The sequence below is a fragment of the Talaromyces stipitatus genome, genomic scaffold, assembly GCF_000003125.1.
Source record: "Talaromyces stipitatus ATCC 10500 scf_1105507295523 genomic scaffold, whole genome shotgun sequence".
Taxonomy (NCBI): Eukaryota; Fungi; Ascomycota; class Eurotiomycetes; order Eurotiales; family Trichocomaceae; genus Talaromyces; species Talaromyces stipitatus.
In genome coordinates this window covers 5097947-5119666 of record NW_002990113.1, presented here as the reverse complement: position 1 = coordinate 5119666, position 21720 = coordinate 5097947, and the positions used below count along the sequence as shown (strand labels likewise).

General features: G+C 46.8%; 9 protein-coding genes across 9 annotated transcripts; 5 read left to right on the top strand and 4 right to left on the bottom strand.

Moving 5' to 3' along the window:
* Window positions 1-409: 409 nt before the first annotated feature.
* Window positions 410-2106, bottom strand: TSTA_078320 (aspartate aminotransferase, putative). Its single transcript, XM_002341815.1, has 5 exons — window positions 1958-2106; window positions 1803-1881; window positions 1104-1744; window positions 760-1047; window positions 410-695 (listed from the first exon to the last, which is right to left on the bottom strand). Exons 1-5 carry the CDS (start codon window positions 2075-2077, stop codon window positions 534-536), a joined length of 1290 nt encoding a protein of 429 aa, XP_002341856.1. The 5' UTR covers window positions 2078-2106; the 3' UTR covers window positions 410-533.
* A 161-nt stretch (window positions 2107-2267) lies between these two features.
* TSTA_078310 (DNA binding protein SART-1, putative) lies at window positions 2268-5747 on the bottom strand. The gene is made up of 4 exons (XM_002341814.1): window positions 5410-5747; window positions 5040-5324; window positions 4486-4574; window positions 2268-4412 (listed from the first exon to the last, which is right to left on the bottom strand). Exons 1-4 carry the CDS (start codon window positions 5717-5719, stop codon window positions 2391-2393), a joined length of 2706 nt encoding a protein of 901 aa, XP_002341855.1. The 5' UTR covers window positions 5720-5747; the 3' UTR covers window positions 2268-2390.
* Window positions 5748-5873: 126 nt separating this feature from the next.
* TSTA_078300 (uncharacterized protein) lies at window positions 5874-7209 on the bottom strand. Its single transcript, XM_002341813.1, has 3 exons — window positions 6716-7209; window positions 6254-6651; window positions 5874-6199 (listed from the first exon to the last, which is right to left on the bottom strand). Exons 1-3 carry the CDS (start codon window positions 7037-7039, stop codon window positions 6154-6156), a joined length of 768 nt encoding a protein of 255 aa, XP_002341854.1. The 5' UTR covers window positions 7040-7209; the 3' UTR covers window positions 5874-6153.
* Window positions 7210-7933: 724 nt separating this feature from the next.
* On the top strand, window positions 7934-10238 carry TSTA_078290 (homocitrate synthase). Its single transcript, XM_002341812.1, has 9 exons — window positions 7934-8125; window positions 8202-8428; window positions 8491-8571; window positions 8624-8669; window positions 8730-8778; window positions 8835-8959; window positions 9012-9091; window positions 9147-9306; window positions 9356-10238. The coding sequence occupies exons 1-9, from the start codon at window positions 8053-8055 to the stop codon at window positions 9931-9933; spliced, it is 1419 nt and encodes a 472-aa protein (XP_002341853.1). The 5' UTR covers window positions 7934-8052; the 3' UTR covers window positions 9934-10238.
* A 354-nt stretch (window positions 10239-10592) lies between these two features.
* TSTA_078280 (sphinganine-1-phosphate aldolase BST1, putative) lies at window positions 10593-12813 on the top strand. The gene is made up of 4 exons (XM_002341811.1): window positions 10593-10879; window positions 10950-11427; window positions 11482-11615; window positions 11664-12813. Exons 1-4 carry the CDS (start codon window positions 10779-10781, stop codon window positions 12673-12675), a joined length of 1725 nt encoding a protein of 574 aa, XP_002341852.1. The 5' UTR covers window positions 10593-10778; the 3' UTR covers window positions 12676-12813.
* Window positions 12814-12922: 109 nt separating this feature from the next.
* TSTA_078270 (mitochondrial 54S ribosomal protein YmL33) lies at window positions 12923-13368 on the bottom strand (the record flags this gene model as incomplete). The annotated part of the gene is made up of 2 exons (XM_002341810.1): window positions 12923-13031; window positions 13073-13368. The coding sequence occupies 2 exons, from the start codon at window positions 13366-13368 to the stop codon at window positions 12923-12925; spliced, it is 405 nt and encodes a 134-aa protein (XP_002341851.1).
* Window positions 13369-13931: 563 nt separating this feature from the next.
* TSTA_078260 (Exocyst complex component Sec6, putative) lies at window positions 13932-16584 on the top strand (the record flags this gene model as incomplete). Its single annotated transcript, XM_002341809.1, has 1 exon — window positions 13932-16584. One exon carries the CDS (start codon window positions 13932-13934, stop codon window positions 16215-16217), a length of 2286 nt encoding a protein of 761 aa, XP_002341850.1. The 3' UTR covers window positions 16218-16584.
* A 323-nt stretch (window positions 16585-16907) lies between these two features.
* Window positions 16908-18091, top strand: TSTA_078250 (endo-1,3(4)-beta-glucanase, putative). Its single transcript, XM_002341808.1, has 2 exons — window positions 16908-17758; window positions 17825-18091. The coding sequence occupies exons 1-2, from the start codon at window positions 16973-16975 to the stop codon at window positions 17903-17905; spliced, it is 867 nt and encodes a 288-aa protein (XP_002341849.1). The 5' UTR covers window positions 16908-16972; the 3' UTR covers window positions 17906-18091.
* A 629-nt stretch (window positions 18092-18720) lies between these two features.
* Window positions 18721-21668, top strand: TSTA_078240 (antigenic cell wall galactomannoprotein, putative; the record flags this gene model as incomplete). Its single annotated transcript, XM_002341807.1, has 2 exons — window positions 18721-20375; window positions 21065-21668. The coding sequence occupies 2 exons, from the start codon at window positions 18721-18723 to the stop codon at window positions 21666-21668; spliced, it is 2259 nt and encodes a 752-aa protein (XP_002341848.1).
* Window positions 21669-21720: the final 52 nt, after the last annotated feature.

Below are 21720 nucleotides of genomic sequence, written 5' to 3'. Positions count from 1 at the left end.
TTCTTTCCTGTTCTTGATCCTGCGAAATTTGACCGGCAAGCCCATTCAACCGTCATTCTCGACTCAAATACCGTCTCCCTGCTCGACCCCAAAGCTGTACCGAGACACATGACGACTGCGTTTCCTGGAGTGACACTTCCGTTAGTTGTGCTACGGGGTTCTTTCTACTCTCAATCCCGGCAATTCTGACCGGTAAGTTATTGTATGGCTGTCGTCAACTTAGATAAGGGCATGAGTGGGTGTCGTCTGCATGTACTACATTGTAGTCTCTGTATAACGATCCACTTGTAGCTTTCCAGTATCTATCTACTTACCATAAGGTAGGGGCTACACGTACCAGTTGACGTATCTTTGCTAGTCAGATGTCCCCGTAGAGCAGCCATACAAAAATATCAAAAACCAGAAGATGCAAATCTTATCATACCATTCTGTCTAGTATTTGACATGCCATTGACATAGCACAATTACCGAACCAACCTTTTATTCTTTTATCTCTTTGCTTCTATTTTCTACAAAATAGTATGAAAAGAAATCTAACCAGTAACCTTGTAAATAGCCTCTGCAAGTCGTTTAACGTTTCCTGTCGTGATTCCAGCGACAGAGATACGGCCATCCTTTGTTGCGTAGACGGAGTGTTCCTTGGCAAGGACATCCATTTGTTCAGGTTTTAGGCCGGTGTATGCAAACATACCGATCTATCCATGTCAGTATTGAAAAGATATTATTATTAAAATAAGAAATTGGGAGAGGGGGTAATACCTGGTCGGTAATATGGGACCAGTCATGCTTACTACCCAAAGCTTCAAGATTTTGCTTGAGAAGAGTGCGCATCTCAATGATACGATCTGCCATACCCTTAACTTCGCCTAGCCATTGCTTCTTGAGCTCGGGGTCATTCAAGATGGTGGATGCGATACGTGCGCCGTGAATAGGGGGGTTGGAGTAAAGAGGGCGAATGAGGATTTTGATTTGGGAATCGACGCGTTTCTTTTCCTCGGCTGAGGCGCAGACGAGAGAGAATGCGCCTGCACGCTCACCGTATAGACCCTGTCATTGTCAGTCAGATACGAATATCAGATACATTGAAGACGAAAAGGACGAACCATGTTCTTGGCAAAACTCTGGCACAGAGCAATGTTGTGGCCTTGTTCAACAAAGTATCTAGGCGCAAAAGCATCCTTGTCGGCATCACCAGAGGCGAATCCCTGATAAGCCATGTCGAAGAAAGCGAAATGTTCCTTCTCCTTGACGACATCACTGATTTGACGCCATTGATCGGGGGTAGGGTCAACACCGGTAGGGTTATGAGCGCAAGCATGTAGCAAGATAATGCTGTTCTTAGGAGCAGCCTTTAGATCCTCAACGAGACCGTCAAAGTCCAATCCAATGGTATCCTTGTTATAGTACCGGTATTTGGCGACCTCCAGACCGGAATCGCTGAAGACGGCATTGTGGTTCGCCCAGGTAGGTGTGGGTAGGTAAACCTTTTTGGCGCCGGGGTAGAATCGCTCAAGGAAAGCACCACCGATCCTGAGTGCGCCCGTACCAGAAATGGATTGTGTGATGGCGATACGGCCTTCTTTGAGGGCTGCAGAGTCAGCGCCGTAGGCGAGCTCAGCAGCTTTGGAGGTGAAGCTGGGGACACCGGTGATACCAGCGTATTCCTTGTCGAGACGGGATGCGACGATCTTGTCTTCGGCGGCACGAACGGAGGGAAGAACGTAGGGCTTTCCTTTGTCATCGCCTGTAGAATAGCAGTTAGAAGTAGTTGGGTTTTCATGACTGTTTGGATAGAAACATACGGTAAGCTCCAACACCCAAGTTGATCTTCTCCGCAAAAGAGTCCGCTTTGAAAGCTTCAGTGATACCCAGGATCGCGTCCTATCATCAACACATTAGCTCCTCAGTCACACACATATATATATTTTCAGCAGTCAATGTGTCCAAACCAACGTACAGGAGGTCCCTGAGGAACATTGGCCCAAGTAGAACCAGCTCGCACCCCAGTCAACAAGACCCGCATGCCTGACTCACGCGAAACAGCCCGGCGGCTGGCGACTCTCATCGTAGACAACATGGTTATTTTGAAGATAAATAAATTACACAAACCAAATAATAAACAAAGCGGCAAGACTCCCTAGATAAAGGAAAGAGAAAATATGGGAAGAAAAGACATCCACACAGAAATGAAGAGATGAAGTTAAGAGAAAGGCGCAAGGTAAGAGAACGGAACGGGTAAATTGTCTGACTCTATTCTCTCGGTCCAATCGGCGATAACCGCGAACCATGTTGTGTACATCACATGACAGCCCTCGAAATTAGCCGGAATATCACAACCCAGACAGGGATCTATTCCCATTCTATCTACAGATATCTAGTATAATAATACATCATGCAAGACGCACACCGGCTTGCCGATTCTTCTTGGCCGTAGCCCCCATCGCGCTATTCATGCCAGTATGCTGACTGCTTTCCAATGCACTCATGGCTTCCCGCTTCTTCTCCTCTTCAATCTTCTTAAGATGTTTCTCCGTCTTCATCTTGCCACTGCCCTTGCCATGGAATTGGTGACTCAAATGCTTGAAGGCTTCCTTTTGATTCAAGAGTCGACCATGTTCGTCCACATATTTGAGCTGAACGTCAGGCTTGTATTCCCGATTGAAAATATCGGCCATCTGTCGTGACTCTTGCTGGTCTCGTTGTTTGTTCTCCCATCGTGCATATTCTTCACGTTCTCGAGCAGACATTCGATCCAGTTTACCGGTAGCACGGTCTCGTTCACGCTGTGCTCGCGCACGTTTCTCAGCCTCAGCTTCTCGCTTGTATTTCTCTTGAAGAAACTTCTGGCGATCGCGATGTAATGCATTCAAATCAGCGGCATCGGACTGCTGTACTAGACCACGCTGACGTAGCATAGCAAGAGTACTTCCCAGACCCTCGTCAAGTGTTGACTCTTCATCCAATCCAGTAACACTGATCTTGGGATTCTCTGCCTCTTGATTTTCATGTTCCTCTTTGACTTGCACGGCGCCTTCCATATGAACATCTGCCACGCCTGATTCCGGAGACTCTTCTTTGTGCTCATCCTTTTCTTCATCAGGACTGGCTGCTCGTCGTTCGGGACGTTCAGGTATCTCTGGACGCTGTAGATTAGATACAAACTCTGATGTTTCATCAATCACCAAGCCCGGCTCCTCCTCTGCTCCGTCGCCATTATCTACTTCCATTGGTGTTTGAGAGCTTTCTTCCCGTAATTGTCGCGCGAGTTCTTCTGGACGAAGATGTTTGCGCTTCTTGAATGCTGCACGTCTCTGTATCGCAAGTGAAGCCTGCAAGTCCTCGTCATCAACAAATGAGGTGTCGTATGATTTCTTCTTGGGTGCATCAATAGCATTGTTTGTTACTGTTTCCCCTGAATCCACCTGCATACTATCACCATTGCTTGTTCCTGTGGCGTCTGGAATAGGAAATATATCATCCTCATCGAGAGCTTTTTGTCGCGTAGCCTTGGCTTTCTTCTTTTTAGGTTTCCTGATTTTCACCTCGCTAATATCCATATAATCCGAAACCGGGGCTTCAGGTACAATGTCCAGATTGACAACCTGTTTATTCAGTATATCAGAAACATGTTGTCGCTTCGCCTCCCGTTCTTCAGCCGTGGAACCTTTAGCGTCAAGTGTAAAATGCTTTCGCTTTTTGCCGTCAATTTCCTCATCGTATTGGGCTAGTATGGAGGAAGTACCATCTTCTTTCACAGGGTCATAGGCCGTTCGCTTCTTTTTCAGTTCGAGTTTTTCCTTTAATTTTTCTTGATCGACCAATTCCAAATTTTCCAGCTCATCACCTTCCTCTTCATTTTCGTCGATCGTAGCGTCTTTCAACGTCAAGATTTGTCCATCAGCTGCATCGTCAAAGGCGCCCATTTCATGCGCAACCTTGATACCAGCAAGATCTGCAGCAGTGTATTCGGCAACCCTTTCTCGTTCGGCAAGCTCCTCTGCAAGCTTACGAGCTCTCTCTTTTTCAATCTTCTTTGATAACTTCTTATGTTGCGACAGCCAGGCCTTTGTATCTAGTTCAACGCCCATATCGCCTAATCCCTTTCCTTCCAGTTTCGCATCACGCTGCGCCAGTTCGCGTGCCCTTTTGATAGCGGCATTCTTTTCTTGTCGTTTCCGCCTTGCCTCGGCTTCATCTTGTAGTTTCTGCCAGTTTTGGTATCCTTGAGCCTCGCGAGACTCTAGCGTACTACCGGGCTCTTCTTCTTCAGCAGAATCTTTGGACTCTTTGAAAACAGGTCCTGAGGGTGGTTCTGCACCGGGGACGGGAAGCGGTTTGAGACCGAGGGCGACCCGGATTTTGTTATTTTGCTCGATCGATAGAGCGTCCGCCATCTTGTACAGGATGAAACACTGTTAGATACAGTGCGGTGACAAGCGGATGCGAGGATAAGTTGGTCGTGATAGTTGTAAAGATTCACCCGACCTTAATCAACTCTTTAGGCGGCGAACCCTGGAGTTTATCCGTTCCGAGCCAAAACAAGACTAGCGCAATAAGCACCTCCACAATGCACGCTAGTGAGCGAGTATTTATACCGCTCAGAAAATTTCAACATCTTCTTCCTCTTCTCTTCATAACGAAAATAAACAGATCTGTGTTTCGCGATCCTGGCCAGTTTGTTTTTACAAGCTGTGATCAGTTGATTGCTGAACAGTTCGACGACAAAGGAGCCATTCATACAGGGTTTTTAATTCTGGCATGGTGTCGATTTCCTGTCGACAGATCTGAGATCGATGTACAGCTCTCAACACCCTCTGGCTTTGAGCTCCCTTTTTCACGATTGGTGAGCTCGGTTGGAGGCTTGAGTCGCTGTCGGCGTCATATTCCCACTCCCTTTACCGATTTTTTTGGCCGTCGGCTGATGAGGTTAGGGAAAAACCATGACAAGCCAACATTCTATTTTACTGCATACAGATGGGGTTTAAGTCGTAATTCATATAGTACAAGCCTCATAGAGTATTATAAAAGTTTCAAATGACCAGTAACCTGATCAACCACCGTCTTCGGTCCCAAAACACCAAGAACTGTTCTGCTTCCACTGGCTATTTGCGTTCGTCCAGCGTCCTGTATCACGCGTGCGCAGAGTCCCAGGCTCATGGCTTGAGCTTGTAATAGCAACATCTCCTCCTCTGACTTGACTTGTAGAGCGACTTTTGCCTGACCACCGCGTTCCCAGCGTTTGAGAATGGGCGAGTTGGGAGCTTTCGAGAAGTAATATTTGTAACAAGCGAGTGTGGCATGCGAGCACTGAGCGGCGATTTTACCTATCGATCAGAGAGATTAGACACTCAAAGTTCATGATGAAGACTTTTTTTCTGCATCAAATGGAAATTGCGACTGGGAATTTACCCTTGCCCATGCCCAAATCTGTCCGCACAACAAGAACGAGTTTCACCTCGTCCTGATTACCCTCAAATGTCGCTAATTCAGCCTCATCTTCCTCTTCACTATCGTCTTCTTCCGAATCCTCTTCTATCTCATCTTCTTCTTTCGTTGCGCCCTTTGAAATCGATTGTTGCCTCGTCGCAGGTGAAGAAGAGAACAAACCGAGTGAAGCGCCTTGACCTGCAAAGTAACCAAGAACACCAGCGATAATAGCAGTCGCAAAAACGTACGAAGCGGTAGTTGGCATGTTATCGGATGTCACTGGCGCGGCCATGCTTGTAATGTACTATGTGCAGATTGTATGTTGGAAAGAGAAAAAGAAGGCGCATAATTTTTGAGATCTGTCAAAGCTCTGTGGCGGAAGGCGGATTCGGTATGCGGAGAAACTAGCTAATGGAAATTTGGAATTGCCTACACAGCACTCGCTCCAATACAGTGAAGTTTATTGGTATTTGAAATAGCTTCCAAGTTCGTCAGCCGTTGGGTAAGCTGTCGGTAGATTGTATATAATTTGGAATCAATGCGAGCCCCGAAACATAATCCCTTCATCGTTTAAACATTAACAGACCAGACCCGATACCTACCAGCGCAATGCCTCCTAGAACTAAGTATATGGAAAGATAAAAGGATTGGAACTCATGTAGCAACGAAGATATATTAATAGACCATAAAGGTAGATCTTGAGCAAATTGCCAAATAAACTATTCCCTAACGACGGCCGGCAATTGCGCCTGGATTTGCAGCACGGCGACCCCTAAATATGAAAAGTTAGAATGACATAAGATTCAGGATATTCATAAAAACTCACATCACATTCCTGCTGAGGAAGCTGATACCAATCATAGTCAACCAGCTAGGAATCACAGAGAAATAGTAGATAACGTGGCCGAGGGGAACATTCAAGCCAGTCTCGGCCAAGAAACTATCGTATGGGTGAAGCCAGCCTTCGTAGCGATCTTCCTTCTGCCATGTTTTTTCGGCATGAACGTTGTAGACGGTCTCAGGAGTGACGGTGGTGAAATTCAAGTGCACAACATGTAGAGGTACTTCAGGACGTTTCTCGCCAGGGTGAACCTGGGGAAGGTCGAGATGCCAGATGGTGGGGGCTGCGGCGGCCAGGATTGAGCAGAGAATTGCTTCCTTTTCGCAGTCTACATATCCGAGATTTGGTGACGTAGGATCTGCGGCAAAGAGTGGGATCGAGTCCTATTTATCAAAGAAATTAGTATCGTCTTATCACGCTCAATTTCACTGAAATGAAATGCCGTACATTCCAAGCATGCTCAGCTCGGAGGCATCGACCAAAGCATGTCTTGTTACCACCAGTAAAGAAAACAAGCCACTCCTGGGGTTGAGTTGATGGCTCCAGAACGTCTTTATAGTTGTTAAGGGTCACTGGGGTGACAGCCTTTTCCGCGACCTTCGAGGTAGTTCTGTGAACGGCTTCTTGGACGGGATTCGCAACAATAGGAGCCTGAGGAATAAAGGACTTGACTTGGTCGAACCAGCCCTTGACCTGGTCAGTGAAGGCGTATTGCGACTCCTGGGCGGCGACCAAGACCGGGAGAAGAGTGATTAGGGCCGAGAAGCGCATGTTGATGGTGATGGCGGGGAGGGGTCGGTCGGTGGAAAAGAACGGATTATATTAATGATATATATTTTTGGAGATGAGAGAAGGTCAACGAAGCGCAAGAGAGCAGCTGGCTTGTCAATGGGGGATGCTCGGGCTTGACGTTGAAGAGGAGTTCAGACAGAGGGTTCGCTGAGGCTAGCTGGCCGTACTTGATACAGGAGCCGGAGCTATGCTAAAAGGGGCAAATTACTAATGGCTGTTCCTTTTAGCTGCCAACGCGGCGAATATCATCCACAGCCCGCACGTGTGTCTTGAAATAAATGACATTTGTATGGACTATGGAGTGCATTTCATGAATATCAGGTGGAGTTGTCATCGACTGATGCAATTATCAGGTTCTACTCAGTCGCCAGTTGTCGCGATGCTAACATTTGCGACCATGTAGAAACACATACAATTTAGTATTTCGAATCTTAAGATCAAAGTGTAAATTCCCCTAGTCTTCATTATGTATGTATTCATTAACCGATGATGTTATCGACCATGGCCGATAGTCGCTCCGGCAGGATAGTGAGCCTCCATACCCTAACGTCCAACAATTGTTTGTGAGTTGCCTCGTTCATGAAATAAAGGCGACGCATTGAAGACAGTTGCATTATTAATAAACTCCATACAATTGATCAGTCGCGAATTGACTGAATCCACGTCTGCGTGCATAGGCGATCGCGAGGGGCGACCAAAAGCAGAGAGCGATTTCGGCCTGGCTAGGAAGTTTTTCCAGGCAAAGAAGGAAATTTTCCAGGTTCCCCCAGTTTTTGCCTCAGTCATCCATCGACCAATCGCTCGGTTGAGTCATTGCACCTAATCACGCCCCGCCTTCTATGACTCTTTCTTCTCTCTCTCTTTTTTTTTCTTATATAAGAAACACTCGATTCACATTCTACTCTCCATCATCTTGTCTACCAATTATTCTCTGATCGCAGTCCCGTCTCTCTTGATCTAGAACTAAACTTCATTACATACCCGCGCTCAAAATGTGTCCCGGCGCAGACCACACGGCCAATGGGCACACCAATGGCAATGGCACCGTCGATGCCAACGGAAATGGTACGGTGTTTACTTCCACCTCGCAGGACTCGATCTTGTGTTCAATTCAACTATACTAATCATCTCCATAATACAGTGAACCACGACGGCTTCACCGCCATCCAGACTCGTCAGAACCCTCACCCCACGTCGAGGAATCCCTACGGCCACAACGCCGGAGTTACCGATTTCTTGAGCAATGTCTCCCGCTTTAAGATCATTGAGAGCACATTGCGAGAGGGCGAACAATTCGCCAATGCCTTTTTTGATACCGAGAAGAAGATTGAGATTGCCAAGGCCCTTGATGAATTTGGTGTTGACTATGTGAGTCATACCCGCATTATTCAATTATTGTGGGTTCAATCACTAATCGGATACGGCAATAGATCGAACTCACCAGCCCATGTGCCTCTGAGCAATCGAGGTTGGACTGCGAGGCTATTTGCAAGCTGGGACTTAAGGCCAAGGTTGGTTATGTAGATGACATCTGCCGGTCTCATTACTTAACAGTTCTTCCAGATTTTGACACACATTCGTTGCCATATGGACGATGCCCGAGTAGCTGGTATGCTCCGAATTCTTCCCAATGGCTAGTTTTCTTGACCACGTGCTTACCATTGTATAGTCGAGACCGGTGTTGACGGTGTCGATGTCGTCATTGGCACAAGCTCTTAGTGAGTATATCCACTTCCAATACAGACACTGGTTCCAGGTCTAATGCGGTTGCTAGTCTCCGTGAACACTCTCATGGCAAGGATATTACCTATATCACCAACACTGCCATTGAGGTTATCAACTTTGTCAAGTCCAAGGGTATTGAGGTTCGATTTTCCAGCGAAGACTCATTCCGTTCAGGTAAGATATGCTGCTGTTCATTTGAAACGCTGTCGCTAATCAATTTTCATAGATCTTGTTGATCTCTTGTCAATTTACTCCGCTGTTGACCAAGTTGGTGTCCACCGAGTTGGTATCGCCGATACTGTTGGCGTAAGTTCTTAAACAGGAATTCCAACTGAGTTCGCTCGTACTAATTCGGACATAGTGTGCTTCTCCTCGTCAAGTCTATGAGCTTGTCCGTGTTCTCCGAGGTGTCGTTCACTGTGACATTGAGACCCATTTCCACAACGATACTGGCTGCGCTATTGCAAATGCTTTCTGCGCTTTGGAAGCCGGTGCCACGCACATCGATACTTCAGTTCTTGGTACGTCATTCCGCAAATCATTGTGTGATTATACGCTAATTGAGTATAGGTATCGGTGAACGCAATGGCATCACCCCTCTGGGTGGTTTGATGGCCAGAATGATGGTTCAGGCCCCTGAATATGTCAAGTCCAAGTACCGCTTGGAGAAGTTGAAGGATTTGGAGGACTTGGTCGCTGAATCCGTTCAAGTCAACATCCCCTTCAACAACTACATCACTGGTTTCTGCGCTTTCACTCACAAGGCCGGTATCCACGCCAAGGCTATCCTCAACAACCCCAGCACCTACGAAATCATCAACCCCGCTGACTTCGGCATGACTCGTTATGTGCACTTCGCTTCTCGTCTCACTGGATGGAACGCTATCAAGTCCCGTGCTCAACAACTCAACATCCAGATGACTGATGCTCAATACAAGGAATGTACCGCCAAGATCAAGGCTCTTGCCGACATCCGCCCCATCGCCGTTGACGATGCTGACAGCATTATCCGCGCATTCCACCACAACATCAAGCTCGGTACTGATAAGCCACTGATGGAGCTGAACGAAGAGGAGAGGGCCCAATTCGCACAGAAGGAAAAGGAAATCGCTCAAGCCCAGGCCAACGGTGAAAACATCGGTGCCTAAGTAAACTTGCATTTAGACAAAAGAAAAGACGGCAGTCGATCTTTAAACGGCTCTTATCTGTTAATTTATACGATGTGAATGGTTCTCTTATTTTGCGCTCTGGCGTTTTTGGTCTTGTCTTTGCAAATGGATTATCCACAATCCTCCTACACTTCATTTGACAGAGAAGTTGAAGAAAGTTCAAAAAAGGGAAACTTAAAAGGGTTTCGGCGTTCAAAAAGTGTGGTGGCCGCCTGTATATAAGGGCTTGCACGACAATCTTCGACATGACTAGATGTACTTGAAGAAAAGCATATTGTTTCCTCTATTTCAATAGATCTGCCTAATCATTTCAGTAACGATGGGCGAGTATGTCATATTTCCGACTCCCGAGTGATCGCTCACTGCGCCACATTGTTGATGTCAGTATTCGAGATGTTGGTACAGTTAGGTTGATCTCTGATAAGTCCTGACAACGGTGTTGCTGATAAGCTAGATCAAGTATAATAGAGGTTCGATTATCACAGTGTAACGGTCTTACAGCGTTGTATTTTAACCGTGGCAAATCAGATGGTTGCGAGCTCGCAAGCACCTCGCAAGCCGGAGGCTAACCATAATCATAAATTACCAGGCGTATGGCCGTTGTAAGCGGGCTGGTTCCCAAGCTGGTTGACTGAGCCGAGGCGTGCCTTCCCATTGATACCGGAGACATTGGCGACTGCCTTCTTGGACGATACAATATTTATTCTTCATCCTGTCCCTCTTCCTCTTCCTCTCTTCTACACATCTCTACCGTCAGTATATATTCTTCATGCATTAATAGCTGACAGTCTTATCGCACAGCTACTTTTATATCAGTAGCAGACATGGCGTCATCACTGATTCCCGCATCCGTGCAGAGCAGGTTGATGGGAGCATCATCACGAAACTTTTCCAATGCTACTCTCGCATACCTCAACGTCGACCTGTACGTTTAGCAACTATTCTGTCTGCCTGCATTGAATTGTGATTGACTAATTATTTTCTATCGTATTCAGGATCAAGAACATCGTTTTCCTCTTTTTCATTCTCCGATACACTCGCAAGACATTCGATTCCCTCCGCGGGTATGGCATTATCGGAAGTATTAAAAGAGTCTATGCCGCCGTTCGGCTATGGGTCTGCTACCTGTTCCTACGCGCCCCTGGTGTTCGCGGCCAGGTAGATAAGCAGGTCACAACCGCCATTACGAAACTTGAGGAGAAACTCGTCCGAAAGGGTCCCGGTATTAATAGCTATCTCACTCTGCCAAAGGAAGGTTGGACAACTGAACAGATACGTGCGGAGCTTACGCAATTGTCTGGTATGGAACATGCGAAATGGGAGGAAGGCCGTGTCAGCGGCGCCGTTTACCATGGTGGCGAAGATCTCTCGAAGCTGCAAACCGAAGCTATTGGAACATTTAGTGTTTCCAATCCTCTTCACCCGGATGTTTTTCCAGGAGTCCGGAAAATGGAAGCCGAAATTGTCGCCATGGTATGTAAACAATCAAAGGGCCATCATGTGGATCTGAGTATTAAATTTGATTAGGTCCTTTCCCTCTTCCACGGTCCATCGGATGGTGCTGGTGTAACTACCAGCGGTGGCACAGAATCTATCTTAATGGCATGCCTTGCAGCTAGGCAGAAAGGCTACGCCGAGCGCGGAATTACTGAACCAGAAATGTGAGTCTAGCAAGTTATCTAGGCAAGATGAAGTCCTAACAATCGCAGGGTTGTTCCCGAAACTGTGCATGCGGCTTTCTTCAAGGCTGGTAACTACTTTGGCATTAAGGTTCACCAGGTGCCGTGCCCAGCACCGGATTATAAAGTTCATATTCCTTCACTTCGACGACTGATCAACCGCAACACTGTTCTTATTGTCGGTTCTGCTCCTAACTTCCCACATGGTATCGTGGACAACATTCCAGCCCTTTCACGACTTGCCGTTTCATACAAGATACCACTCCACGTCGATTGCTGTCTTGGTTCGTTTGTCATCGCCTTCCTTAAGAAGGCTGGTTTCCCATCACCTTATGAAGATGAAGGTGGATTCGATTTCCGTCAGCCAGGTGTGACCAGTATTAGTGTCGATACTCATAAATACGGATTTGCTCCCAAGGGTAATTCTGTTTTGCTGTACCGCAACCGGTCTTACCGAAACTATCAATACTTTATCTTCCCCGAATGGACAGGAGGTGTCTATGCCTCGCCATCAATTGCAGGCTCCCGTCCTGGTGCCTTGATCGCAGGTTGTTGGGTCAGTTTGATGACCATCGGCGAGTCAGGATATACTGCTAGCTGCCATCAAATCATGGGTGCAGCCAAACAGTTCGAAACAGCCATTCGCGAAGATCCAATCTTGTCAGCAAATCTTGAAGTCATCGGTAAACCCGAAGTCAGCGTGGTAGCTTTCGCAAGCAAGAATGTTGGAATCGACACATATGATATTGCAGATGCAATGTCAGCTAAAGGATGGCATCTCAACGCACTACAAGATCCTCCAGCAATCCACATGGCTTTCACAAGACCGACAGCATTGGCTGTGGAGAAATTGCAGACCGAGTTGACCGAAGTAGTGAGTGCAGAACTGGCCAAAGCCGAGGAGAGACAAAGACAAGGAAAGTCATACGCCAAACAACGAGGTGACACTGCTGCCTTGTACGGTGTGGCAGGTAGCCTGCCCGATAAGAGTATTGTGAGCCGGTTGGCTGAGGGATTCCTTGATGCTTTGTACAAGCCGTAAGTCGTGCTTACTAAATTTCCGCCAGATGAAAGGCTTCCGGTTGATTTGTTCCTGTGTTGTACATTGGTCGGCGTACGGTTTCAGTGGGTTATTCTTGTAGATATTCTTATGGTCAATCAAAGAGTATAATACATTCATTATTCATTCTTTGTTTATTGTACAGTAGTGGCCAGTTTTAAAACACCGGCTAAACCAAATGATCCGTTTAAGCCCGGATATGTAAATACTTGATGCTCTTTTGTACACCTCAGTCGATAGCCTCGAGTCGGTGAGGTGCTTCCATATTCGAGCGTCTGAAAATCTCCCCTGTAGTAGATCCTCTCGATATAGATTTCCTTACCGAACCAAGTCGACCACTCAATCATCATGATAATCGAATTGAAAAAAAAAATCATACTATGAGAACCTCCTCTCTTCAAAATCTTCCTCCGCCCTTCTCTCAACATAATATCCCGGATCCGGTTTCCGTCGCAGATGAACCTGCGCCTTCGTAAGCGGTTCATCGACTTCTTGCACATCGACCAATTCTTTCACTTTCATGATTTGACCGGCTACGTCTCGTGAGACCGGGTAGAAGACTGTTGCCATTCGCTTTTTGAGGCCGAGGGCGTGGAGGACCATGTTTTGGCGGAGTGGGAGACCGATGGCGGAGCGCATGAGGGTTATGCGGAAGTAGGTCATTTTCGTGGCCATTTTGATATGTTATCTTCTGGTTCGTTGGAAGGGTTTGAGGATTGGGTATGGTGAATGGGTTAAGTTGTTTGGATTGGAGTATGTGTTTTTGTTGGGTAGACCTGTCGCAAGGCCTAATGGTCAGACACTCTCATTCATCGATGGGTTCGCGGTTCAAAAAGAGTGTCAGTTGATCCTTAGTCGTGAAATAAGTCGTTTCAGGACGGAACGATAGTAATGGCTAAGGAGACGGAGATAGAAATTCAATAGCAAATCCGCTGATGTTTGCCAAAGAAGAAGGCGGTGAGTCATGCGAGTCCTATTGACAGCTTCCGCTGCGCTTCTGATTGGACATTGCGGAACTCATCTCTGGCCAACAGCTACGTTTCAGCAGATTTATACACTAGGGAGTATAAAAACAGTGTGGAATATCACGGATTCGGATGCGAGAGTCGACAGTCATTTTTAGTAGCGAGCGGCGATATACCATGTCCCGACTACAAACATTGCGCGCGTAAACAACGATCAATCGCTCCGATTTACCGATACGTTAAATCAGCGCGGCCTCCAGGGCAGCAACGATCATGGCGAAAGATCGCAAGATGGAAGGCCTGGACAAGGCCACTGCTATCCCACGGCTAGCTGAGCTCCTACGACATCCGGAAGATTTGGACAAACTACCCGCATTGAAGCTCGAATACCAGCACAAGAAGGTCGCAGTAGACGCACAGCTTCGCGAAGGTCTACGAGAACAACTCGAGAAGGTGCAACGAAGTCTATCCGTGTTGACGGAAGGTCAGAGACAGGTTTTCAAAACTCGCGACGAGCTTCAGGGTATCGATAAACTATGTGCAGAGTCGCAGGAGACGGTGGAGGATTTCTCGCAGATCGATAAATTGGCAAGGGTGCAACGGAATTTTGAGGCTGTGGTTATGATGAAGAAGGGATTGGAGAACTTCGATGCAAATTTAGCGAAAGCTGAGGCTCTACTTCGGGATGATGACGATGATCTGGAGAATCAGCCTAATTTATTGAAAGCGCATATATTGATTTCGCAGTTACGGGATTTTCGTGATGAAGCGTTGGATCAGATTCGAAGAGCTAAGGATTCGAGTAGTGAGACTACGTTACTGGATTATTTTCAAGGTTTGGATGCGGTGATTGAGTGGTTTGATGATCACGTTGGAACTGCCTGCATGAATCTGATTCCGCTTCTACAGTCTGATAATAATGGCATGGTAGTGAGGCTGGCTCTCGTGATTGCAAAAGAAGAAAAAAACGACGAGCACGTCCAAGCATTGCAGGAGGCTCAAAGAGACCACGAAGAACTAGCAAACAGGTTCAAGTCTATGAATATCGGACCGAAGACGGTCAGAGGCTACAAGGAGAAATTCCTGCAGGCTATTGAGTTTTATGCTCAGAACCAGTTTGATGCTGCCAAGGAGGATTTCCTAGGAGATCCAGACAGTCTTGAGAAGAGTCTGAAGTGGTTCTTCAATGACCTCTTCACCGTTCAGCAAGGCATGCAACAGCTTATGCCAAAGAGGTGGAAGATATACGCTACTTATACGAAGACATATCACCGGATGATGCACGATTTTCTTATCGGTCTCGTCGATGATCCTGAATTACCACCAGACAATTTATTAGCAATCCTTCACTGGACGCCGAAATATTACAAGAAGATGTCCAAACTAAGCTGGAAGCCGGCAGACCTGGTACCGAATGTTTTGGATGATCGTGAACCAGAACTCGTTCGCCAGTGGCAGAGTGTTATTCTCAATGCCGTGGACGAGTGGATGGATCGTATATTTGCTGCGGATAAGAAAGCGCTTCTGGAACGCTCGTCGGATGCCCTGGAGACGAATTCAGATGGATACTTCCGTACGAAGATGTTGGGAGATATGTGGCGAATGCTCAATGAGCAGATTGGGGCTGCGTCTGCGTCTGATCGTGCTGATGTTATTGAAGGCATTATTGATTCGATGTTCCGAGCTCTAAAGGCCCGACAGACAGCGTGGCAGACGGTTCTTGACGAAGAATGTGCCAAATATAATAATACTAACCCCGATCAGGCCGAAGGATTGCAACCTCTGCAAGACTGGCTGGTCGCCGTGGCAAACGATCAGATTGCCTGCATCGATGACAACGAAGATACCGGTCAGGTAGGCTATTTGACTCGCTTCAAACGGGATATCGAGTCACTTGTCACACCGCAATACATGGATGAGAGAGCTTCAGTCGAACTGGACTCTCTTCGAAATGGATACGTGGATCTTAGTACCCACTGTCTAAGTCAGTTTGTTAACCTCATCTTTGTCGTTGACTTCCGTACCACACTCCCCGATTTCTTCACGGCCAAGTGGTACGGCGAGTTTGCTATCAAGCGCATGACCTCGACTTTTGAGGACTACATGTCAGACTACGGCTCGGTCTTACACCCATCACTCAGCGAAATCTTCATCGAGGAGTTATCAGATGAGCTGCTCGTGCGATACCTATCAGCCGTTCGCAACCGCGGTGTCAAATTCCGTCGCCAAGACCCCTTCACTGAGAAATTCAAAGACGACATCCTCACCGTCTTTGCATTTTTCCAAAACTTCCCGGACTCCTTCCAAAGCAATATCAAGAATAAATGGCGTCTTGTCGACTGGCTTGTTCGATTACTCGAAGCCGAAAAGGGCGCTGGTATTGTGAATGTCTACGAAGCACTCAAAACCGAGTACTGGGATTTGCAGATGTCCTGGGTTGAGGCCGTGCTGCGCTCTCGTGACGATTTCGAGCGGTCGATGATTAGTGCCGTTAAAGCCAAGGCTGCTGAGCTGAATGTTGAGAGGGGTTTGGAGACTATTATGAGTAAGGTGAAGTAATAGTTCTCCTTTGTCATGACCTTTTCTACGACCGGGTAGTACCGTAGCAGTACTCCTATATCCTGGGATAGTTTAATTGCGGGAACTTGTTTGGCATCGTGGAAATTTCAGGGGGCGTTGGGGCGTGTGAGCGCATGCATGTCTTTGTAGTTTAATGTATATAAGCATAATGTTAAGTGTGGCGCTAAATGCTTTGTGTGACTCTCAGTGTGACACGGCTTTTGTTCTTATGGTCAGCCTCACAAAGCCCTAATTCGAGTCCCGAGGCGTCGGGTTACATTCAGATTTCTTAGGGCAACAAGCCGCAGTGTTAGAAGTTGGATATTATTAAGTTAGTACTATCACGGTCTATTTTATTTTGTTTCATTAAATCCTCGAGGCTTGGTTAGTTTCAGGAAACCGTCGTAGGATCCTAGTACTGCTTGATGGCTATGGAAGTACTGCCTACAGAAAGTATAGCGCTTGAGTCAGCATTCTTAAGTCTATATAATATGAGGGCGATGAATGTGATCATAGTCATCTTCTATAACACCATGACATCCCCTATCACGGTTAGAGAGCTCATGATAGAATCATTCACACTACTCGAAACAACGCCCGGTCAAGGTCCACATAAAGAAAGTCGTCTCTACTTACTTGCATTTTTGTTGATATAGAACCCCGGTCCCTGTTCCAAGTCCTGTAAGTTCCAGATCTTCATATCATAGTCTTTTCAATGCAATCGGTACTCTTGTGATCATACAATATCTGTCAGAATGTACAGCCGTTACGTCTCTCTTTTCTCCACTGTGGCCTCTTTGGCCTCTCTGGCTTCAGCCTGGGCTCCTCCGTCGTACGCAGGGTACACATTGCAGTGGACCGATAGCTTTGACGGCGCAGCAGGGACATCCCCTAGTTCCGGTAACTGGAACATCATCACGGGAAAATCGACCGTGAACGGCGAGTTAGAAACATACACTAGCTCAAGTGCAAATGTCCAGCTGAGCGGTGGTAGCACGATTCAGCTTGTGCCCTGGGCAGACAATACTGTCTCTGGCGGATGGACTTCAGGCCGCGTTGAGAGCAAGTACACCTTCACGCCAACAGCGGGCGTTATCACAATGGCCGAAGCCAATATCAGATTTGGAACAAACGCTATTGCAAACAAACAGGGGATTTGGCCTGCATTCTGGATCCTGGGTGATTCCATCCGTCACGGAACTGGATGGCCAGCATGTGGAGAACTCGATATTCTCGAGACAGTTAATGGCCAGCTGACTGGCTACGGTACTGCTCATTGCAATGTGAACCCAGGTGGTATCTGCAACGAGCCTAATGGTCTAGGTGGACGCATCACCATCCCAGACCAGTCCTGGCATACATGGCGCATGGTCTGGGATCGTACTCCATCTTCCTGGCAGTCTGAGACGATTACCTGGTATATGGACGGACGACAATTCTGGCAGATCAGTGGCTCTCAGATTGGGAACCAGGGTGTCTGGGCAACGCTGTGCCATAGCCCGTTGTATTTCATTCTCAATGTGGCTGTTGGTGGTAACTGGGTAAGTCTTCTCTCTTTACGTTTGAGCATCAGTAGAGTGCTAATACAGAAACTCTTGGCTGTATAGCCAGGTTATCCTAATTCACAAACCCTCGGAGGGTATGGCAGTATGATGGAAACTGCCTATGTTGCTGTCTACCAGTCTTAACTTCAAAGGTCTATTGTCTATTCATTTCTGGAACATACTGAATTTTTGTAACTCTGTATCTCATTATCTGTACATATTTCCTACTATCTTATACTTTGAACAAGTCTTATCACCGCTTATACCCAGTCATATCTATGTAACTAGGGGTTGTTTAGTACCGAGCAATATCAATTGACATCTGCCGCTAATGCCGCGCTGTTTTTCTTGAAAACAGCAACGAGGAAAGCTTAGCCAATGGCTATATGTCTCTTAAATGATTATACTTGACTATGATTGGTATTTTCAGATCACAATGCATATGCAATGACCTCGAAGCTCACACGAAGTGCAGATGATCACCCGGTGAAATAGATATCCAAGACTCTGTAATCCGAATAGACCGCGTGCTGTGGATGTACTATGCTGTGCTAACAATTTCTGTTATTCCCGAGGTCTTTCCTTCTTTTTTTTGTTTTCTTTTTTGTGTCTGACCTTCGTCTATGGTATCTCCGCCAAGTTTCTCCGGTGTACCATCATTCAAGGCAATGATATGTCAAAAGGATTGATATTTCGTCCAGTGGGTGACCAAATTTAGTAGAGTGGTGGTCGAAATATGAATACTTTATGTTTGTGTGTTACCACTTGAGTGACGTGATCACCGATGCTTGAACTTACCTAGGCATATGACTGCTTCATGACTATTGTAGATTTGATGCAAAGCATTGATATAAACATCAACTTCTCAGGGTCACAATAAGCTGCAACGAAAGCCAAAATAACCACAATAGAAACCTTGAAATCGATATTGACTTATTTGAAAGGCCTAGACAACCAATATGAAGCACGACTGCGACGTCCTTGTTGTTGGAGCTGGACCAGTGGGTCTCACTCTCGCTCTTCTTTTAGGATCTTACGGTCATCGAATCATAGTCTTGGAACGGCATGCCGCTATCTATCCTCTTCCTAGGGCAGTCAATCTCAGTCATGACGTTTTGCGGGTCTGGGATGGATTAGGTCTATACTACGACTTGTTCGAAAGTGCCGTGGCAGATGTTCGTGGCACGGTTTCGGATGAGGTCGAAATAATCGGGGCTTCAGGACAGGTCCTCCGTCGAGTCCCTTACAACGGGCCATCGAAGACTGGAACCAGCAGAACATTTCGAATTCACCAGCCAGCTTTGGAAAAGGTCTTGGAAACAGCCTGTCAAAAAAGGGGTATAGCCGTAATTCGGTCAACAGAGGTTGAAAATGTACTCAATACGGACTCCCATGTTGAGGTATCCGCTCAGGGTCCCAGTGGGATTCAGAACTGGCTCGCACAATTTGCTGTAGGCTGCGATGGAGCAAATAGTCTCGTTCGCAGGTCCGTTGGATTCCCTTTCATAGACTGTCCTGGTTCGAATACGACGTGGCTAGTCGTCGATGTTGCCCCAACGGTTCCCGGGGCTGGGGAGAAGTGGAAAGATTTTCACAATGCGAGAGTCCACATGAATCCTCAACGGCCACATGCTTCTGTATTTGGAACTCCGCAGCGCAGAAGATGGGAGTTGATGTTGCTCTCTGACGAGGAGATTGCAAAGGCATCGGACAGTGGATTCATATGGTCTTTGATAGCAGAGTTTGGCTGCAACCCTGAAAATGCTCTCATTGAGAAAAGCGCAGCTTTCTCGTCGAAGGGAGGGTGGTGTGAGACTTTTAATAAAGGTCGAATCCTTCTGGCTGGAGACGCAGCCCATGTAACACCTACTTTTATAGGGCAGGGACTCAATTCAGGGGTGCGGGATGCTAACTCTCTTTCTTGGAGGATTGACCTTGCTCTTCGATATCCCGAGAGTAACTGGTGTCGTATGTTTGAAGACTGGACTTCAGAGAGGTCAGGTGGAGTCCAGGAATTAATCAAAGCTTCTGTTGCTATGGAAGCTCGAGTTACAGTGACTGATTTGGAGCAAGCAATGCGCCGTGATGTAGAGTACAATCAACGACCGTTCGCTCCTCAGAACCCTGAAAAACTGGGATCGCCTGGCATGTATGCCTTGAACTCTGAGGAAGGAGAAGCATTCCATGATGAGGTTGGCAGTCTTTTCATCGATGGGACGCTCCAGATTGGAGATAGACATGGACGACTATGCGACCATTTTGGTGTTCAAAGCTGGCTAATATTCCTGTCGCCAGTAGGTGAAAGTAACAGCAAGACACAGATATGTTCAGATATAATCAGGCGTTTCTCTGTTGTTCTAAATGGGAAAATCGTCTCTATCGGCAACGATATCCACGACACGACAGGCGTGTTTTCCGCCTGGTTCATGAAATACGGTGCTCTAGGAGTCTTGTTGCGGCCAGACCATTATATCTATGGCGTAGCAAGGACTGCTACTGGGCTTGAAAGTCTTGTACGAGATGCTCTTTGTCATCTAGGTCTCCTCGGTGAGGAAACCGTTACCTTGAAACCTGAATTACAGAACCGCCCAGTTGGTGACTTCGGGTCACAAAGGTCTAGATCGATTAGCGCTCACTGACTTAACATGACCTGGCCAGTGATCACTCCCGGTCATACTTGTTCTATGGTCACTCGCTGTGCTAGGATGAGCATAAAGCGGCACAATAGTACGCGATTTGGCGGAATATCGGATTGTCAACATTGAACTTGACTGAGTCTAATCAAGAAGAAGTTGTAGAAGAGAGAATGAATGTGATTTTGTAATTTGCCTCGGCATTGTGACATTTGATTCATATACAATCACAATTTCCAGAGAAAGAGTATTCTTTTATCCCTTGTGGATGCATGGAATGTAACCATGGCGGTTTCCCCGTGTTTATGCACCAATTGAAACAGGGACAACAAATATCATCACAAGATGAAATGATTCGAGCCTAGGCTTAATGAAAAGGCATGTATTTTCATTGGTTTACCCCAGATTTAGGTCAACGCCACGTTCAGCCTCGAATATAAGGAGTGACTCGGGAACTCGATCTTGGCTCTTGAGAAGACTCGCAACTTAGTACCGAAATAGTGGAATATTATGCGGCCTCTGAGCACGGTTTGCTTTCTTCGTTGCTAGGTGGGAGTATTCTCTAGGCGTACAGGGGCATAGAAATGTATATATTCGGAGAAATTTGACCTCATCCTTTTGTATATTTCTTTCCAGGTTTTGCAAGTGTATATCAGTACTGTAGTTATAGCATAGCTACCAAGTCGTTTCGCAGATCAGATCTGAATATCAATATGCTTCTCCTGAAAACCATTGCATTCTTCCCTCTTATCACCCTCACCCTCTCCTCTCCCCTCCTCTCCAAAAGAGACGAAGCATCAGTCCTCACCGGAATCCAAAAGATCGCAAACGCAACAATCACACTCAACAACACCGTCGCCAGTTACCCCGGCGGCATCGAAGGCACTATTACAGCCGTCGAGATCCTCTCGGACTCCTTCGCCGTCATAAATGCAATCGTCTGCACAACCAACGACGCCAAACACTCGGCCAACTTTACGGATGCAGAATCTGAGTCCGTCGCCGAGGCGTTCATCGCTACTCTCGTGCCGGTAGTTGAGTCCAGTCTGGCGACGATCGAGAGTAAAAAGGCCGATTTTGAGGACGGATTCCTTGGTATTGCGAGCTTGACGAGCTTGGTTGAAACGATACTCAAAGAAATCAAGAGTGATAGTGATGATTTGGCGACTGCGATTATAGCCAAGTTGACTAGTACTTGGGCCTCGGTAGCGCCGTTGATTGTAGCAGAGATTGATGATGCCTTTGATAAAGCCATTGCGACATTTGCCTCTTGATCGTTTCACCTAGTACATTGATTTCGACGCATATTGCCTAGGTATATGATCG

Excerpts from the sequence above, each read along its gene's own strand:
- TSTA_078310 (XM_002341814.1), bottom strand. The coding sequence starts at position 5,719 with ATGGCCGCGCCAGTGACATCCGATAACATGCCAACTACCGCTTCGTAC. Across the intron at positions 5,325-5,409 it reads AGATTTGGGCATGGGCAAGG|GTAAAATCGCCGCTCAGTGC; the intron begins GTAAATTCCCAG and ends TCTGATCGATAG. Across the intron at positions 4,413-4,485 it reads CGCCTAAAGAGTTGATTAAG|TGTTTCATCCTGTACAAGAT; the intron begins GTCGGGTGAATC and ends TGTATCTAACAG.
- TSTA_078320 (XM_002341815.1), bottom strand. The coding sequence starts at position 2,077 with ATGTTGTCTACGATGAGAGTCGCCAGCCGCCGGGCTGTTTCGCGTGAG. Across the intron at positions 1,882-1,957 it reads ATGTTCCTCAGGGACCTCCT|GACGCGATCCTGGGTATCAC; the intron begins GTACGTTGGTTT and ends TGTTGATGATAG. Across the intron at positions 696-759 it reads GGTCCCATATTACCGACCAG|ATCGGTATGTTTGCATACAC; the intron begins GTATTACCCCCT and ends TGACATGGATAG.
- TSTA_078290 (XM_002341812.1), top strand. The coding sequence starts at position 8,053 with ATGTGTCCCGGCGCAGACCACACGGCCAATGGGCACACCAATGGCAAT. Across the intron at positions 8,779-8,834 it reads GTCATTGGCACAAGCTCTTA|TCTCCGTGAACACTCTCATG; the intron begins GTGAGTATATCC and ends TGCGGTTGCTAG. Across the intron at positions 9,092-9,146 it reads GTATCGCCGATACTGTTGGC|TGTGCTTCTCCTCGTCAAGT; the intron begins GTAAGTTCTTAA and ends ATTCGGACATAG.
- TSTA_078280 (XM_002341811.1), top strand. The coding sequence starts at position 10,779 with ATGGCGTCATCACTGATTCCCGCATCCGTGCAGAGCAGGTTGATGGGA. Across the intron at positions 10,880-10,949 it reads GCATACCTCAACGTCGACCT|GATCAAGAACATCGTTTTCC; the intron begins GTACGTTTAGCA and ends TATCGTATTCAG. Across the intron at positions 11,616-11,663 it reads GGAATTACTGAACCAGAAAT|GGTTGTTCCCGAAACTGTGC; the intron begins GTGAGTCTAGCA and ends TAACAATCGCAG.
- TSTA_078300 (XM_002341813.1), bottom strand. The coding sequence starts at position 7,039 with ATGCGCTTCTCGGCCCTAATCACTCTTCTCCCGGTCTTGGTCGCCGCC. Across the intron at positions 6,652-6,715 it reads GAGCTGAGCATGCTTGGAAT|GACTCGATCCCACTCTTTGC; the intron begins GTACGGCATTTC and ends TTTGATAAATAG. Across the intron at positions 6,200-6,253 it reads TTCCTCAGCAGGAATGTGAT|GGGTCGCCGTGCTGCAAATC; the intron begins GTGAGTTTTTAT and ends TTTCATATTTAG.
- TSTA_078250 (XM_002341808.1), top strand. The coding sequence starts at position 16,973 with ATGTACAGCCGTTACGTCTCTCTTTTCTCCACTGTGGCCTCTTTGGCC. Across the intron at positions 17,759-17,824 it reads TGGCTGTTGGTGGTAACTGG|CCAGGTTATCCTAATTCACA; the intron begins GTAAGTCTTCTC and ends TTGGCTGTATAG.